Source organism: Melanostigma gelatinosum (assembly GCF_949748355.1).
Source record: "Melanostigma gelatinosum genome assembly, chromosome: 12".
Lineage (NCBI taxonomy): Eukaryota > Metazoa > Chordata > Actinopteri > Perciformes > Zoarcidae > Melanostigma > Melanostigma gelatinosum.
The window spans coordinates 1,527,446-1,545,986 of record NC_136645.1 but is presented as its reverse complement, the minus strand read 5'-3'; the positions used below and the strand labels follow the sequence as shown (position 1 = coordinate 1,545,986).

The following is an 18,541-nucleotide window of genomic DNA, read 5'->3' as shown; positions in this document are numbered from 1 at the left end:
TTATAAATCTGTCTGCTATTCTGAATTTAATAATTGTGGACTAATCTTGATTTTGTTCTGTTTTTTTCTCTCAACAGGCTGAAGCAGAATCTGATGCCTGTGTTGTGATTTTTCTTTGGTTTGAAACCGTCGTTCGTCTGTGTTTTTGCTGGATTATCGATGAGGCCGTTACTACTCATTATGTTGCACTCCTGTTTTAAAAAAATGTTTAAAATGCACAACTTTGACACTTTGTTTATGTAATGCAGAAGTAAAACCTGTATAATAAATTCTCCTTCTTTTAAAGACGTGCCACGCGGTGTATTTCTGTAATCATTAAACCTGCACCGTCACAATAATGGGAAACATTTTATAATTATCATTCACTAAAAGGCAAACATAACTAATTATTCTCTGAACAGGAAGTGATTCCCCAGATCAAGTCGTCTGTAGTGAACAGGAAATCAGAGCCGGAGCAGCGCTGCAGTTTCTGGTAAACCATAAACCATTTCACAATCCTTTGTTGGTGATGAATGAAGAAGTGTTGAACAGTGATTCATCACTGTGATGATGAAACAATCTGTCGGCACTTCTGACGACGAATCCGCGTACTCGAGAACAACAAACGTTGGCAAAGTTTCAGCAGCAGACTGTCTCTCCAGGGCTGTCCAGTTAGGCTTGGACTACAACAAGATGGCAGAGGATCAAATTACAGACCCGGGCGTCCAGGAGTTGAGGGTTGGAGGCGGTCACGTTTGGCGAAACTGGCGTTACGCTCCTGTGTGACGTCTCCACAGGCCAGCCACGGCCGGTTGTTCCCGATGAATGGAGACAGCAGGTTTTTGATGCTATTCATGGCCTGTCACACCCTGGCAAGAGGGTGTCGCAGAAGTTGGTCTCAGCAAAGTTCGTCTGGCACGGGCTGAAGAAGGATATACGGAAGTGGGCCGGGACTTGTGTGGTGTGCCAGCGCTCCAAGGTGCACCGTCACATAAAGACCCCTTTAGCACAGTTAAAGGGTGGCAGGAAGTGAAGGTGTTTCGTTTTGTATGGATGGAAATAAACGGCTACGTGGAATACTCGCCTCCTTGTTTGTTTCCACGCACCTACACTGACATTTTATCACTGTTTCCACATGCTAGAGGTAGAAAAAAACAATAGTAGTATTGTATACATTCAAACGTATCACACCCCTAGACTGGCAGAAATGGACCTGACAAGTTCATAAAGTAACAAATGCATTTATTGACAAAGAACAATTGTGAATGCTTGTCATGTGGGCATGCATGTATTGGATGCGTCGAGCAAAAACGCTGGAAGAGAGGGACACTTCATGGGAAGGTGGTAAAAACCGGACTGCACAGGAGTGGCTGATAAACCAGATGGAGCTCCGGATCCTGCAACACAGAACCATAAAGACAAAGGATGTGTAAAACTGCCATTGTGTTATTTGTCACAGTATAATATGACAGTAAAGGAGTTTGTTGTGTTGACATGTGATTGTATGAAAAAAGTTAGTCATTATTTTGGAAATGGTTAAAAGAATCATAGACCATGTCATAGTATATAGCATGTCGAAAAAAGTCATAGTAAAGCATGTCGAAAAAAGTCATAGTATAGCATGTCGAAAAAAGTCTTAGTATAGCATGTCGAAAAAAGTCTTAGTATAGCATGTCGAAAAAAGTCATAGTATAGCATGTCGAAAAAAGTCTTAGTATAGCATGTTTAAAAAAAGTCATAGTATAACATGTCGAAAAAAGTCTTAGTATAGCATGTTTAAAAAAAGTCATAGTATAACATGTCGAAAAAAGTCTTAGTATAGCATGTCGAAAAAAGTCTTAGTATAGCATGTCGAAAAAAGTCTTAGTATAGCATGTCGAAAAAAGTCTTAGTATAGCATGTCGAAAAAGTCATAGTATAGCATGTCGAAAAAAGTCATAGTATAGCATGTCGAAAAAAGTCATAGTATAGCATGTCGAAAAAAAGTCATAGTATAGCATGTCGAAAAAAGTCAGTGTAGCATGTTGAAAAAAGTCATAGTATAGCATGTCGAAAAAAGTCATAGTATAGCATGTCGAAAAAAGTCTTAGTATAGCATGTCGAAAAAAGTCATAGTATAGCATGTCGAAAAAAGTCTTAGTATAGCATGTCGAAAAAAGTCTTAGTATAGCATGTCGAAAAAAGTCTTAGTATAGCATGTCGAAAAAAGTCTTAGTATAGCATGTCGAAAAAAGTCTTAGTATAGCATGTCGAAAAAAGTCTTAGTATAGCATGTCGAAAAAAGTCTTAGTATAGCATGTCGAAAAAAGTCATCGTATAGCATGTTTAAAAAAAGTCATAGTATAACATGTTTAAAAAAGTCATAGTATAGCATGTCGAAAAAATTCATAGTATAGCATGTCGAAAAAAGTCATAGTAATGCATGTCGAAAAAAGTCATAGTATAGCATGTCGAAAAAATTCATAGTATAGCATGTCGAAAAAAGTCATAGTAAAGCATGTCGAAAAAAGTCATAGTATAGCATGTCGAAAAAAGTCATAGTATAGCATGTCGAAAAAAGTCATAGTATAGCATGTCGAAAAAAGTCATAGTATAGCATGTCGAAAAAGTCATAGTATAGCATGTCGAAAAAAGTCATAGTATAGCATGTCGAAAAAAGTCATAGTATAGCATGTCGAAAAAAGTCATAGTATAGCATGTCGAAAAAAGTCGTAGTATAGCATGTCGAAAAAAGTCTTAGTATAGCATGTCGAAAAAAGTCATAGTATAGCATGTCGAAAAAAGTCATAGTATAGCATGTCGAAAAAAGTCATAGTATAGCATGTCGAAAAAAGTCATAGTATAGCATGTCGAAAAAAGTCTTAGTATAGCATGTCGAAAAAAGTCTTAGTATAGCATGTCGAAAAAAGTCTTAGTATAGCATGTCGAAAAAAGTCATAGTATAGCATGTCGAAAAAAGTCATAGTAAAGCATGTCGAAAAAAGTCATAGTATAGCATGTCGAAAAAAGTCTTAGTATAACATGTTTAAAAAAGTCTTAGTATAGCATGTCGAAAAAAGTCATAGTATAGCATGTCGAAAAAAGTCATCGTATAGCATGTTTAAAAAAAGTCATAGTATAACATGTTTAAAAAAGTCATAGTATAGCATGTCGAAAAAAGTCATAGTATAGCATGTCGAAAAAAGTCATAGTATAGCATGTCGAAAAAAGTCATAGTATAGCATGTCGAAAAAAGTCTTAGTATAGCATGTCGAAAAAAGTCTTAGTATAGCATGTCGAAAAAAGTCTTAGTATAGCATGTCGAAAAAAGTCTTAGTATAGCATGTCGAAAAAAGTCTTAGTATAGCATGTCGAAAAAAGTCTTAGTATAGCATGTCGAAAAAAGTCTTAGTATAGCATGTCGAAAAAAGTCTTAGTATAGCATGTCGAAAAAAGTCATAGTATAGCATGTCGAAAAAGTCATAGTATAGCATGTCGAAAAAAGTCATAGTATAGCATGTCGAAAAAAGTCTTAGTATAGCATGTCAAAAAAAGTCATAGTATAGCATGTCGAAAAAAGTCATAGTATAGCATGTCGAAAAAAGTCATCGTATAGCATGTTTAAAAAAAGTCATAGTATAACATGTTTAAAAAAGTCATAGTATAGCATGTCGAAAAAAGTCTTAGTATAGCATGTCGAAAAAAGTCTTAGTATAGCATGTCGAAAAAAGTCTTAGTATAGCATGTCGAAAAAAGTCTTAGTATAGCATGTCGAAAAAAGTCATAGTATAGCATGTCGAAAAAAGTCATAGTATAGCATGTCGAAAAACGTCATAGTATAGCATGTCGAAAAAAGTCTTAGTATAGCATGTCGAAAAAAGTCTTAGTATAGCATGTCGAAAAAAGTCATAGTATAGCATGTCGAAAAAAGTCATAGTATAGCATGTCGAAAAAAAGTCATAGTATAGCATGTCGAAAAAAGTCTTAGTATAGCATGTCGAAAAAAGTCATAGTATAGCATGTCGAAAAAAGTCTTAGTATAGCATGTCGAAAAAAGTCTTAGTATAGCATGTCGAAAAAAGTCATAGTATAGCATGTCGAAAAAAGTCATAGTATAGCATGTCGAAAAAAGTCAGTGTAGCATGTTGAAAAAAGTCATAGTATAGCATGTTTAAAAAAGTCTTAGTATAGCATGTCGAAAAAAGTCATAGTATAGCATGTCGAAAAAAGTCATAGTATAACATGTTTAAAAAAGTCATAGTATAGCATGTCGAAAAAAGTCTTAGTATAGCATGTCGAAAAAAGTCTTAGTATAGCATGTTTAAAAAAAGTCATAGTATAACATGTCGAAAAAAGTCTTAGTATAGCATGTCGAAAAAAGTCATAGTATAGCATGTCGAAAAAAGTCTTAGTATAGCATGTCGAAAAAAGTCATAGTATAGCATGTCGAAAAAAGTCTTAGTATAGCATGTCGAAAAAAGTCTTAGTATAGGAAAAAAGTCATAGTATAACATGTTTAAAAAAAGTCATAGTATAGCATGTCGAAAAAAGTCTTAGTATAGCATGTCGAAAAAAGTCATAGTATAGCATGTCGAAAAAAGTCATAGTATAGCATGTCGAAAAAAGTCTTAGTATAGCATGTCGAAAAAAGTCATAGTATAGCATGTCGAAAAAAGTCATAGTATAGCATGTTTAAAAAAGTCTTAGTATAGCATGTCGAAAAAAGTCTTAGTATAGCATGTCGAAAAAAGTCATAGTATAGCATGTCGAAAAAAGTCATAGTATAGCATGTCGAAAAAAGTCTTAGTATAGCATGTCGAAAAAAGTCATAGTATAGCATGTCGAAAAAAGTCATAGTATAGCATGTCGAAAAAAGTCATAGTATAGCATGTCGAAAAAAGTCATAGTATAGCATGTCGAAAAAAGTCATAGTATAGCATGTCGAAAAAAGTCATAGTATAGCATGTCGAAAAAAGTCATAGTATAGCATGTCGAAAAAAGTCATAGTATAGCATGTCGAAAAAAGTCATAGTAAAGCATGTCGAAAAAAGTCATAGTATAGCATGTCGAAAAAAGTCATAGTAAAGCATGTCGAAAAAAGTCATAGTATAGCATGTCGAAAAAAAGTCATAGTATAGCATGTCGAAAAAAGTAAGTGTAGCATGTTGAAAAAAGTCATAGTATAGCATGTTAAAAAAAAGTCTTAGTATAGCATGTCGAAAAAAGTCATAGTATAGCATGTCGAAAAAAGTCATAGTATAGCATGTCGAAAAAAGTCATAGTATAGCATGTCGAAAAAAGTCATAGTATAGCATGTCGAAAAAAGTCATAGTAAAGCATGTCGAAAAAAGTCATAGTATAGCATGTCGAAAAAAGTCATAGTAAAGCATGTCGAAAAAAGTCATAGTATAGCATGTCGAAAAAAAGTCATAGTATAGCATGTCGAAAAAAGTAAGTGTAGCATGTTGAAAAAAGTCATAGTATAGCATGTTAAAAAAAAGTCTTAGTATAGCATGTCGAAAAAAGTCATAGTATAGCATGTCGAAAAAAGTCATAGTATAACATGTTTAAAAAAGTCATAGTATAGCATGTCGAAAAAAGTCATAGTATAGCATGTCGAAAAAAGTCATAGTATAGCATGTCGAAAAAAGTCATAGTATAGCATGTCGAAAAAAGTCATAGTATAGCATGTCGAAAAAAGTCATAGTATAGCATGTCGAAAAAAGTCATAGTATAGCATGTCGAAAAAAGTCTTAGTATAGCATGTCGAAAAAAGTCATAGTATAGCATGTCGAAAAAAGTCATAGTATAGCATGTCGAAAAAAGTCATAGTATAGCATGTCGAAAAAAGTCATAGTATAGCATGTCGAAAAAAGTCTTAGTATAGCATGTCGAAAAAAGTCATAGTATAGCATGTCGAAAAAAGTCATAGTATAGCATGTCGAAAAAAGTCTTAGTATAGCATGTCGAAAAAAGTCTTAGTATAGCATGTCGAAAAAAGTCTTAGTATAGCATGTCGAAAAAAGTCTTAGTATAGCATGTCGAAAAAAAGTCATAGTATAGCATGTCGAAAAAAGTCAGTGTAGCATGTTGAAAAAAGTCATAGTATAGCATGTTTAAAAAAGTCTTAGTATAGCATGTCGAAAAAAGTCATAGTATAGCATGTCGAAAAAAGTCATAGTATAACATGTTTAAAAAAAGTCATAGTATAACATGTTTAAAAAAGTCATAGTATAGCATGTCGAAAAAAGTCATAGTATAGCATGTCGAAAAAAGTCTTAGTATAGCATGTCGAAAAAAGTCATAGTATAGCATGTCGAAAAAAGTCATAGTATAGCATGTCGAAAAAAGTCATAGTATAGCATGTCGAAAAAAGTCTTAGTATAGCATGTCGAAAAAAGTCTTAGTATAGCATGTCGAAAAAAGTCTTAGTATAGCATGTCGAAAAAAGTCTTAGTATAGCATGTCGAAAAAAGTCTTAGTATAGCATGTCGAAAAAAGTCTTAGTATAGCATGTCGAAAAAAGTCATAGTATAGCATGTCGAAAAAAGTCATAGTATAGCATGTCGAAAAAAGTCATAGTATAGCATGTCGAAAAAAGTCTTAGTATAGCATGTCGAAAAAAGTCTTAGTATAGCATGTCGAAAAAAGTCATCGTATAGCATGTTTAAAAAAAGTCATAGTATAACATGTTTAAAAAAGTCATAGTATAATATGTCGAAAAAAGTCATAGTATAGCATGTCGAAAAAAGTCATAGTAAAGCATGTCGAAAAAAGTCATAGTATAGCATGTCGAAAAAAAGTCATAGTATAGCATGTCGAAAAAAGTCAGTGTAGCATGTTGAAAAAAGTCATAGTATAGCATGTTTAAAAAAGTCTTAGTATAGCATGTCGAAAAAAGTCATAGTATAGCATGTCGAAAAAAGTCATAGTATAACATGTTTTAAAAAAGTCATAGTATAACATGTTTAAAAAAGTCATAGTATAGCATGTCGAAAAAAGTCTTAGTATAGCATGTCGAAAAAAGTCTTAGTATAGCATGTCGAAAAAAGTCTTAGTATAGCATGTCGAAAAAAGTCTTAGTATAGCATGTTTAAAAAAAGTCATAGTATAACATGTCGAAAAAAGTCTTAGTATAGCATGTCGAAAAAAGTCATAGTATAGCATGTCGAAAAAAGTCTTAGTATAGCATGTCGAAAAAAGTCATAGTATAGCATGTCGAAAAAAGTCTTAGTATAGCATGTCGAAAAAAGTCTTAGTATAGCATGTCGAAAAAAGTCTTAGTATAGCATGTCGAAAAAAGTCATCGTATAGCATGTCGAAAAAAGTCTTAGTATAGCATGTCGAAAAAAGTCATAGTATAGCATGTCGAAAAAAGTCTTAGTATAGCATGTCGAAAAAAGTCATAGTATAGCATGTCGAAAAAAGTCTTAGTATAGCATGTCGAAAAAAGTCTTAGTATAGCATGTCGAAAAAAGTCATAGTATAGCATGTCGAAAAAAGTCATAGTATAGCATGTCGAAAAAAAGTCATAGTATAGCATGTCGAAAAAAGTCAGTGTAGCATGTTGAAAAAAGTCATAGTATAGCATGTTTAAAAAAGTCTTAGTATAGCATGTCGAAAAAAGTCATAGTATAGCATGTCGAAAAAAGTCATAGTATAACATGTCTAAAAAAAGTCATAGTATAACATGTTTAAAAAAGTCATAGTATAGCATGTCGAAAAAAGTCATAGTATAGCATGTCGAAAAAAGTCATAGTATAGCATGTCGAAAAAAGTCATAGTATAGCATGTCGAAAAAAGTCATAGTATAGCATGTCGAAAAAAGTCATAGTATAGCATGTCGAAAAAAGTCTTAGTATAGCATGTCGAAAAAAGTCTTAGTATAGCATGTCGAAAAAAGTCATAGTATAGCATGTCGAAAAAAGTCTTAGTATAGCATGTCGAAAAAAGTCTTAGTATAGCATGTCGAAAAAAGTCATAGTATAGCATGTCGAAAAAAGTCATAGTATAGCATGTCGAAAAAAGTCATAGTATAGCATGTCGAAAAAAGTCATAGTATAGCATGTCGAAAAAAGTCTTAGTATAGCATGTCGAAAAAAGTCATAGTATAGCATGTCGAAAAAAGTCTTAGTATAGCATGTCGAAAAAAGTCTTAATATAGCATGTCGAAAAAAGTCTTAGTATAGCATGTCGAAAAAAGTCATAGTATAGCATGTCGAAAAAAGTCTTAGTATAGCATGTCGAAAAAAGTCTTAGTATAGCATGTCGAAAAAAGTCTTAGTATAGCATGTCGAAAAAAGTCATCGTATAGCATGTTTAAAAAAAGTCATAGTATAACATGTTTAAAAAAGTCATAGTATAGCATGTCGAAAAAAGTCATAGTATAGCATGTCGAAAAAAGTCATAGTAAAGCATGTCGAAAAAAGTCATAGTATAGCATGTCGAAAAAAGTCATAGTAAAGCATGTCGAAAAAAGTCATAGTATAGCATGTCGAAAAAAAGTCATAGTATAGCATGTCGAAAAAAGTAAGTGTAGCATGTTGAAAAAAGTCATAGTATAGCATGTTTAAAAAAGTCTTAGTATAGCATGTCGAAAAAAGTCATAGTATAGCATGTCGAAAAAAGTCATAGTATAACATGTTTAAAAAAAGTCATAGTATAACATGTTTAAAAAAGTCATAGTATAGCATGTCGAAAAAAGTCATAGTATAGCATGTCGAAAAAAGTCATAGTATAGCATGTCGAAAAAAGTCATAGTATAGCATGTCGAAAAAAGTCATAGTATAGCATGTCGAAAAAAGTCATAGTATAGCATGTCGAAAAAAGTCATAGTATAGCATGTCGAAAAAAGTCTTAGTATAGCATGTCGAAAAAAGTCATAGTATAGCATGTCGAAAAAAGTCATAGTATAGCATGTCGAAAAAAGTCATAGTATAGCATGTCGAAAAAAGTCATAGTATAGCATGTCGAAAAAAGTCTTAGTATAGCATGTCGAAAAAAGTCATAGTATAGCATGTCGAAAAAAGTCTTAGTATAGCATGTCGAAAAAAGTCTTAGTATAGCATGTCGAAAAAAGTCTTAGTATAGCATGTCGAAAAAAGTCTTAGTATAGCATGTCGAAAAAAGTCTTAGTATAGCATGTCGAAAAAAGTCTTAGTATAGCATGTCGAAAAAAGTCATAGTATAGCATGTCGAAAAAAGTCTTAGTATAGCATGTCGAAAAAAGTCTTAGTATAGCATGTTGAAAAAAGTCTTAGTATAGCATGTCGAAAAAAGTCATAGTATAGCATGTCGAAAAAAGTCATAGTATAGCATGTCGAAAAAAGTCATAGTATTGCATGTCGAAAAAAGTCATAGTATAGCATGTCGAAAAAAGTCATAGTATTGCATGTCGAAAAAAGTCATAGTATAGCATGTCGAAAAAAGTCATAGTATAGCATGTCGAAAAAAGTCATAGTATAGCATGTCGAAAAAAGTCATAGTATAGCATGTCGAAAAAAGTCTTAGTATAGCATGTCGAAAAAAGTCATAGTATAGCATGTCGAAAAAAGTCTTAGTATAGCATGTCGAAAAAAGTCATAGTATAGCATGTCGAAAAAAGTCTTAGTATAGCATGTCGAAAAAAGTCTTAGTATAGCATGTCGAAAAAAGTCTTAGTATAGCATGTCGAAAAAAGTCATAGTATAGCATGTCGAAAAAAGTCTTAGTATAGCATGTCGAAAAAAGTCTTAGTATAGCATGTCGAAAAAAGTCTTAGTATAGCATGTCGAAAAAAGTCATCGTATAGCATGTTTAAAAAAAGTCATAGTATAACATGTTTAAAAAAGTCATAGTATAGCATGTCGAAAAAAGTCATAGTATAGCATGTCGAAAAAAGTCATAGTAAAGCATGTCGAAAAAAGTCATAGTATAGCATGTCGAAAAAAGTCATAGTAAAGCATGTCGAAAAAAGTCATAGTATAGCATGTCGAAAAAAAGTCATAGTATAGCATGTCGAAAAAAGTAAGTGTAGCATGTTGAAAAAAGTCATAGTATAGCATGTTTAAAAAAGTCTTAGTATAGCATGTCGAAAAAAGTCATAGTATAGCATGTCGAAAAAAGTCATAGTATAACATGTTTAAAAAAAGTCATAGTATAACATGTTTAAAAAAGTCATAGTATAGCATGTCGAAAAAAGTCATAGTATAGCATGTCGAAAAAAGTCATAGTATAGCATGTCGAAAAAAGTCATAGTATAGCATGTCGAAAAAAGTCATAGTATAGCATGTCGAAAAAAGTCATAGTATAGCATGTCGAAAAAAGTCATAGTATAGCATGTCGAAAAAAGTCTTAGTATAGCATGTCGAAAAAAGTCATAGTATAGCATGTCGAAAAAAGTCATAGTATAGCATGTCGAAAAAAGTCATAGTATAGCATGTCGAAAAAAGTCATAGTATAGCATGTCGAAAAAAGTCTTAGTATAGCATGTCGAAAAAAGTCATAGTATAGCATGTCGAAAAAAGTCTTAGTATAGCATGTCGAAAAAAGTCATAGTATAGCATGTCGAAAAAAGTCTTAGTATAGCATGTCGAAAAAAGTCTTAGTATAGCATGTCGAAAAAAGTCTTAGTATAGCATGTCGAAAAAAGTCTTAGTATAGCATGTCGAAAAAAGTCATAGTATAGCATGTCGAAAAAAGTCTTAGTATAGCATGTCGAAAAAAGTCTTAGTATAGCATGTCGAAAAAAGTCTTAGTATAGCATGTCGAAAAAAGTCATAGTATAGCATGTCGAAAAAAGTCATAGTATAGCATGTCGAAAAAAGTCATAGTATTGCATGTCGAAAAAAGTCATAGTATAGCATGTCGAAAAAAGTCATAGTATTGCATGTCGAAAAAAGTCATAGTATAGCATGTCGAAAAAAGTCATAGTATTGCATGTCGAAAAAAGTCTTAGTATAGCATGTCGAAAAAAGTCATAGTATAGCATGTCGAAAAAAGTCTTAGTATAGCATGTCGAAAAAAGTCTTAGTATAGCATGTCGAAAAAAGTCTTAGTATAGCATGTTTAAAAAAAGTCATAGTATAGCATGTTTAAAAAAGTCATAGTATAGCATGTCGAAAAAAGTCATAGTATAGCATGTTTAAAAAAAGTCATAGTATAACATGTTTAAAAAAGTCATACTATAGCATGTTTAAAAAAGTCATAGTATAGCATGTCGAAAAAAGTCATAGTATAGCATGTCGAAAAAAGTCTTAGTATAGCATGTTTTAAAAAAGTCATAGTATAACATGTTTAAAAAAGTCATAGTATAACATGTTTAAAAAAGTCTTAGTATAACATGTTTAAAAAAGTCATAGTATAGCATGTCGGAAAAAGTCATAGTAAAGCATGTCGAAAAAAGTCAGTGTAGCATGTTGAAAAAAGTCACATAAGATGACTAATATCAACAAACTTAAATGACTCATTCATGCCTTTTTGACATGCTATACTATGACTCTTTGAATCAATGTTTTGACATATAAATTATATAAATGATATTTTGATTATGCTCTCTGATTGAAAGATTACCCTGAGTTTAGTTGTTATCACTTGAAAATAGGAAATCCGTTGTCACGTTCCTCCCCGATACGTTGAGCCAGACTTCTGCACTTCATCAGACCGGGACCAGAGAGCAGGTTCTGAGTCGGGATGAAGAAGTTGTGGAGAACACCTCTTTCCAGATGTTTCATGAAGTCCTCCAGGAGAAGCAGGAAACAGCGGCTCAGACTCGAGGCCCTCCATTCGGCGTCCTTGGTTCTGGAGCAGCAGGTGTGTAACAGCGTGGTCTTAACGTGGTACGAGCAGAACTTAGTCAAAGAAGAGTCCTTCTCCTTCAAGAGACCGAGAAGATGCTTCAGGAGCTTCAGACAGTCCTTCCTGTTTGAAAAGACAAGAAACCACCGACTGAGGAAACCTTATTTCAAGATGGCTGAGGAGTTGAGTTTGTTAAAACATCTGTAACCTGCAGCAGCGTTCTCCTTCTCTCTCGCAGCACGTCTTCTCCGACCCGTGATTCATCAGCATGGCCTTCTCAACGTGCGAGAACGAAACCCGCCAAACATCTGCCAAAAACACCCAGAGGGGAACTTGAAGCTTCGCTTTCTTTTTCCTAGATTTCATTCATAAAAAGACCCCAAACAGTGTGTAACGAACTGACCTTTGGCCAGGACCCCGTCACACTCCACCGTACCCACGCCTTCGTATTTTGGGACGAGATAATACGGCAGTCGCTTGTATTGCTGCTTTACTTTGGTTCCCAGCCAGCCGTCTATTTGAATGCCTTCGTTGGTGAAAGCTGGCCAGCTGGATTTAACCACGATGCTGAGAACGATATCCAGTGAAATGGGGATTGGTTGATCTTTTGTCATCAGGGTCACGGCGGGGCATCCTTTTTTCTTTTTTGTCACCTCCCATTCTGAAAGAACAAAGAAAGAAACAATCGAAATGTTGCATGAATTTATCTTTATAGACTAGTGTGAGAACCGCGGATTAATGACAGTTTACCGTGAACCATCACAGTGTGAAATAAAGTACTGGATCCTTGTAGACCAGCTGCTATAACCGAACATTGAAGGGATCTGTTATGCATATATGCGTATATATGCATATATGCATATATATGCATATATATGCGTATGCGTATATATGCATATATATGCGTATGCGTATATACACATATATGCATATATACGCATACATGCATATATACGCATATATATGCATATATATATGCATATATACGCATATATACGCATATATATGCATATATATGCATACATACGCATATATACGCATATATATATGCATATATATGCATATATGCATATATACGCATATATACATGCATATATATGCATATATGCATATATACGCATACATATGTATATATATGCATATATATGCGTATATATGCGTGTATATGCGTATATATGCATATATATGCATATATATATGCATATATATGCATGTATATATGCGTATGCATATATACGCATACATATGCGTATATATGCATATATATGCATATATACGCATACATATGCATATATATGCATATATATATGCATATATATGCATATATACACATACATATGCATATATATGCATATATATATGCATATATGCATATATACGCATACATATGCATATATATATGCATATATACATATATACGCATACATATGCATATATATATGCATATATACATATATATGCATATATACGCATATATATGCATATATACACATACATGCATATATATGCATATATATGCATACACACACACATACACACACATACATACACATCTTTCTTTGGATCTTGTGAGATATTAGTGTAATATTAGGGAAGTAGTGGTAAATATAAACTGCACTGTAAAGAAGTTGCTCGACTCGCCTGTACATTGCTCGACGGATCTCTTCACCTCGTCCCTGAACTCTTTGAGCATCTCACTGGCGGATAAAGTGCCGCCGGTCGTTTGGAATCTCTGCAGAGGACTTTTGCCTCGTTTTAACTCCACGCTGTAAAAAGCTCCGTCGTCTCCGAACGGAGTAACGTTCACTCGGTCGACAGGAACCGGCAGCATGACGTCGAACTCATCGGGATTAGAAATCTGCATGCAAACAAATGATACAAATGACATCGTAGTTCAAAATGCTCACATGCACCAAATACAGCGTCTGAAGAAGACTCACCTTTAGATGTTCATAGTAGCTTCCAGTACGTAGCGGTTCTTCTATTTCTTTGAAGCTTTGGCTTTTCCTTTTCAAATGCTCAACTATAACTTTTACTATCTTATTGACGAGCTCCGCCGCGTCCGATCTTTCTTCCCTTTTGATCTTCAGGTTCTCCAGAGTCCTGTGGAGGATGGAGAGCTCTCCCTCTCCACCAGCCTTCGGGGTTTCCTTTGGTGTCTCCGGCTGCGTCTTTGTCATCTCTGCAGCTTCTTCGGGGGATTTGGCCTTCTTCACAACACATCTTTTTACCTTTCTGGCCTTTAGAGGATCCTTTGGTGTCTCCGGCTGCGTCTTCCTTATCTCCTCTGCAGCTTGTTCTGTCTTTTTTTTGGCTTTTGTGCATCGTACAGGAGCCTTCGTGTTGTCAGTAGTTGCACTTTGCTGCTTGCTGATCTCCTCTAGGACATGCTTTGTGGTCCTGTCTTGAAGTGGGCTCTCCTCAGTGTCTCTTGCCTTTTTCTGTGCCTTTGGTTTCCTTTCCTTTGTGGTGCCGTTCTGCAGAGACACTTCCTCCGGACTCCTTGTGCTGTTGGCAGACTTGGTGTCTGGACTCTTTGCCCTGCGTGGTCTGCCTCTGCCGGTCATGATGGTGCAATGAGAGGAACGAAACTGATCCGTCAAGAGGTAAACTCAAAGAGTTTCTGACACGCCCCCCCAAAACACTCCACCCTTTTCATGACCTGGTTTGTAGGATCATGTGAGAATCTGTTTAAAGATCTAACTCTTGTGCCAATGGCTCCATCTTGTGGACACAAGTGTGTATTTGGTCTGACTCTTTCTCTGCCGCACACTTAGAAGAATAAAAATAAAAGACGAAAGACCATTTAGTTTGAAACATGTTTAATGTTGCAAAGAGGCTCATGCCATCTTACAGTAAGGTGCAGCAGCTTTTTTCCAATTGAAGCTTTCCAGTGCAAGTGCAAAGTCAGCAAAACGCCAATCAAAGTGCTTTAATTTAAGGATCAACAGGCTCAGAGTCCCTCAGGAGGGGGACAGATGTGGACCGTCTGCTTTAAGTGCTTTTTGTAGCTTATACACAACGAATCACGACTGATCGACTACTTGGAAGAACATGGTTTTTAACATCTTGCTCCTACAGAGCACCGTGGAGTTGCAAACAAACACGAAGAGCAGGACGACACGAACCACGTAAAGACACCAGTGACTCCAGAGCAGCTAGAGCGGCGATACGTCTCAGGACCTCTAAATGTTCAACGTCTCAATATCCATAACCACTGAAAAGGTATCCACACGAACTAAATCAACAGTGCACATTAGAAACTATCAGTTTGATATGACATGGTGACGTTAATGGTCATCTAACCACTGAGAATGGGAGGCGGGAGTGTTGCCTCAAAGGACTTTGAGATCTAAATGTCGCTCTTTCCTTCGAATGCTTTTGCGGTGCATTGTGATGATTAACCAGTCTTTGATTATCGAGGTGAAGCAGCCGGTCGTTGGATGGAGTCGGACGGCCGATGTCCTGCCCTGGGAGACCTTGGGGTCGGCAGAGGAGCGCAACATTCATTTGGTCCTCTGGGCCTTCTGGGCGGACTTGGTGACTTTACCGGTGGTGGAGAGCTTCTTCTCCACGCCTTTGATCACGCCGACGGCCACCGTCTGACGCATGTCGCGCACCGCGAAGCGACCTGTGTAAGAAATTTGAGCAAAAAACGGTGCGTTTAGTAGATAAAATAAGTGTTTAACAATTCATAATTTAGAATTCATAATTAGTCATAATCATAAGTGTATTGGGAATGCATAATTAAGATAAACATAAAGTGATGTAGGATTAGGAGCTAATAAGACATGAAGCTTCTGCCAAGTTGCAGAAGTTTAACTTTCATACTGAAGGATTATCATAGAAGGGATTAAACAATAACTGACCGTCATTGAATGTGTTAGCTGCTCAGGGAAAGAGAGTCGTGGAGGCGGGCGTTTACAGAAGTGCATAGAGAAGTTAGCCAATAGGAATTGAGATAGACGGAAGGGGAGGAGTCGCAAACGAATATGTGGGCGGGATATAGAAAGAGTTTTTCTCTTCCGGTTAGTTGGGGTCCTGGGGAAGACGTGTTCTCCTGGGATCGGGAAGAGTTTTTTCCAAAGTGGGTTAATATTGTAATATTTCATAGGAGTATGTACTCCAATGTTTAACTGTAATCGTACTTGCATCAGTGGGATTAAATCGGACGAAGGCGCGCTCTACGCTCGGACGAAGGCGCGCTCTACGCTCTACACTGGAACTCACCAAGTGGAGGGTACTCGGAGAAGCTCTCAACGCACATCGGCTTGCCGGGAACCATGTCCACGATGGCGGCGTCTCCGGACTTGAGGGATTTGGGGTTGTCCTCCAGCTTCTTGCCGGAGCGCCGGTCGATCTTTTCCTTGAGCTCCGCGAACTTGCATGCGATGTGAGCGGTGTGACAGTCGAGCACGGGAGCGTAGCCGGCACTGATCTGACCCGGGTGGTTGAGGATGATCACCTACGAAGAGGCGGAGACACGACGTGAGCGCCTGTTGGAGGTTAGGACGGGCTTATCGCTCTTATTCCTTCTTTTGGATTATTTTGTGAGAAAAAAAGACAATTAATTAAGAAAAGAATCAACATTTCTTTATTATTATGTAAACAAATGTTTCTTGAGCAGCAACACAAGAGGTTCCTCAATCTTTAGAAGACATTCTCAGCTGAACAATGATCTCAGTGATCATCTTCCATTGATGACTTTTGCTGAATTGCAGCGTGAACAAATGTTCCTCAGGACTATAACTCGTTCTCATGTTTCATTTCTGTAAAAAGGTCTTTTTTGCTACCTGAGCGGTGAAGTTGGCGGCTTCCTGCGGCGGGTCGTTCTTGCTGTCTCCGGCCACGTTACCGCGGCGGATGTCCTTGACCGACACGTTCTTGACGTTGAAGCCCACGTTGTCGCCGGGCAGCGCCTCCGTCAGCGCCTCGTGGTGCATCTCCACCGACTTCACCTCCGTGGTCACGTTGACGGGCGCGAAGGTCACCACCATGCCGGGCTTCAGCACGCCGGTCTCCACGCGGCCCACCGGCACCGTGCCGATACCTGAGAGCACGGAGAGGGCTCGGACGTTAACGGGCGCTTCAACAACCCCCCCCCCCCCACGGTGCACGTCTCGCTACGTGCCTCCTATCTTGTAGACGTCCTGCAGAGGCAGACGTAGAGCTTTGTCGGTCGGGCGGGTGGGCGGCTGGATGCCGTCCAGAGCCTCCAGCAGTGTGGTCCCTGAGGCGTTGCCTTCTTTCCTGTTGATCTTCCACCCTTTAAACCACGTCATCTAGAGAACATACAACACGTTCCATTGTTAAGGGAAATGATCATTTGTCATTTTAAAAAATTGAGAATCTTTTGATTGAAGAATTTGAAAAGAAATGTGAAATTCATAAGCAATAAAAATACTAATATTTGCTATATATTGCAGTTTTCTGATATTACAATAAACTGTATTTGTAAAGCACCTTTAACAGAAGGACAGCAGCACAACGAGCTTCACGAGTCTGTGGCCGGAAGCAACAGTTTCTCAACACACTGCGGGACACAAAGGCCTCAAACCCTCAACCATCAGAGACGTGTCCGACTTCAAAGCGCTGCAAGAACAACATGAAGTGCTTGACCTTTGTTTTCAATGTTCCATCTTTAATCCTTTATGGTTCTGAGTGAATCCAATACGACACACGCGTCTTCGTCCTCTTTGTTGACCTTTTTCCTTACGTCTCCGACTTCCACTAGTAACCCCGTGTTTAGTGTCACATTGCTCTGAATTGTGGGTAATTCCTTTGCTGACTCACGTAAAGTGTTCATAAAAGGCTCAACGTGAGCTGTGAGCTGCAGCCTCTCGTCCCTCCAGGCCATGCAAATCACGATTCAAATGTTTCTCATTCTTTACATCATTTGCATCATTCATGTTCCCAGGCGCTCTACTCACATTGGGGCTGGGCTCCAGCATGTTGTCTCCGTTCCAGCCCGAAATGGGCACGAAGGCGACGGCGTCGGGGTTGTAGCCGATCTTCTTGATGTAGGCGCTCACCTCCTTCACGATCTCCTCGTAGCGCTTGTGGCTGTAGCTGGGCTCCGTGGAGTCCATCTTGTTGACGCCCACGATGAGCTGCTTCACCCCGAGGGTGTAGGCCAGCAGGGCGTGCTCGCGGGTCTGCCCGTTCTTGGAGATGCCGGCCTCGAACTCTCCGACGCCGGCCGCCACGATCAGCACGGCGCAGTCTGCCTGGAGATGAAAAACAACACTTTTGTTTTTAGCGATGGTGAACGAGCCTTCTGCTGACGTATAGATCATACAACTAAAAACGATATGAAACACAAAGCAAGCATTAAATGATGACGTGACCGACCTGGGACGTCCCGGTGATCATGTTCTTGATGAAGTCCCGGTGACCCGGGGCGTCGATGATGGTCACGTAGTACCTGCTGGTCTCAAACTTCCAGAGAGAGATGTCGATGGTGATGCCGCGCTCCCTCTCCGCCTTCAGCTTGTCCAGAACCCAGGCGTACTTAAAGGAGCCCTTACCCATCTGAGGGGGAGAAGAAGAAGAAGTTATAGATGTGTTATTGTGGGACGTCCCGATCCCTCTCCGTCTCTCTCACCTCGGCAGCTTCTTTCTCAAACTTCTCGATGGTCCTCTTGTCGATGCCTCCACACTTGTAGATGAGGTGTCCCGTGGTGGTGGACTTGCCGGAGTCGACGTGGCCGATCACCACGATGTTGATGTGGAGCTTCTGCTTCCCCATGGTGAACCGGAGCCGGTCTGTCACGCTTCAACCGGTGTTAAGTTACAAAGTTAGTACAGC

At 37.6% G+C, this 18,541-nt stretch overlaps 2 protein-coding genes across 3 annotated transcripts in view; both read right to left on the bottom strand.

Annotated features, from left to right (window-relative positions):
• Positions 1–1,204: 1,204 nt before the first annotated feature.
• On the bottom strand, positions 1,205–14,300 carry cgasa (cyclic GMP-AMP synthase a; the record flags this gene model as incomplete). The annotated part of the gene is made up of 6 exons (XM_079280105.1): positions 1,205–1,376; positions 11,509–11,856; positions 11,942–12,041; positions 12,137–12,394; positions 13,375–13,591; positions 13,674–14,300. The coding sequence occupies 5 exons, from the start codon at positions 14,298–14,300 to the stop codon at positions 11,526–11,528; spliced, it is 1,533 nt and encodes a 510-aa protein (XP_079136231.1). The 3' UTR covers positions 1,205–1,376; positions 11,509–11,525.
• A 387-nt stretch (positions 14,301–14,687) lies between these two features.
• The window catches only part of eef1a1a (eukaryotic translation elongation factor 1 alpha 1a), a 4,577-nt gene continuing 723 nt past the window's right edge, over positions 14,688–18,541 (bottom strand). Inside the window, exons 2-8 of one of the 2 annotated variants that reach the window (XM_079280797.1) lie at positions 18,338–18,506; positions 18,085–18,264; positions 17,664–17,960; positions 16,865–17,015; positions 16,527–16,783; positions 15,964–16,198; positions 14,688–15,364 (exon numbers count right to left, since the gene is read on the bottom strand). In XM_079280797.1, the coding sequence (XP_079136923.1) occupies positions 15,240–15,364; positions 15,964–16,198; positions 16,527–16,783; positions 16,865–17,015; positions 17,664–17,960; positions 18,085–18,264; positions 18,338–18,481 (1,389 nt within the window). In that variant the 5' untranslated portion in view covers positions 18,482–18,506 and the 3' untranslated portion in view covers positions 14,688–15,239. Of the gene's footprint in view, positions 15,365–15,963; positions 16,230–16,526; positions 16,784–16,864; positions 17,016–17,663; positions 17,961–18,084; positions 18,265–18,337; positions 18,507–18,541 lie in introns of both variants that reach the window. The other variant, XM_079280798.1, reaches the window with a different exon arrangement.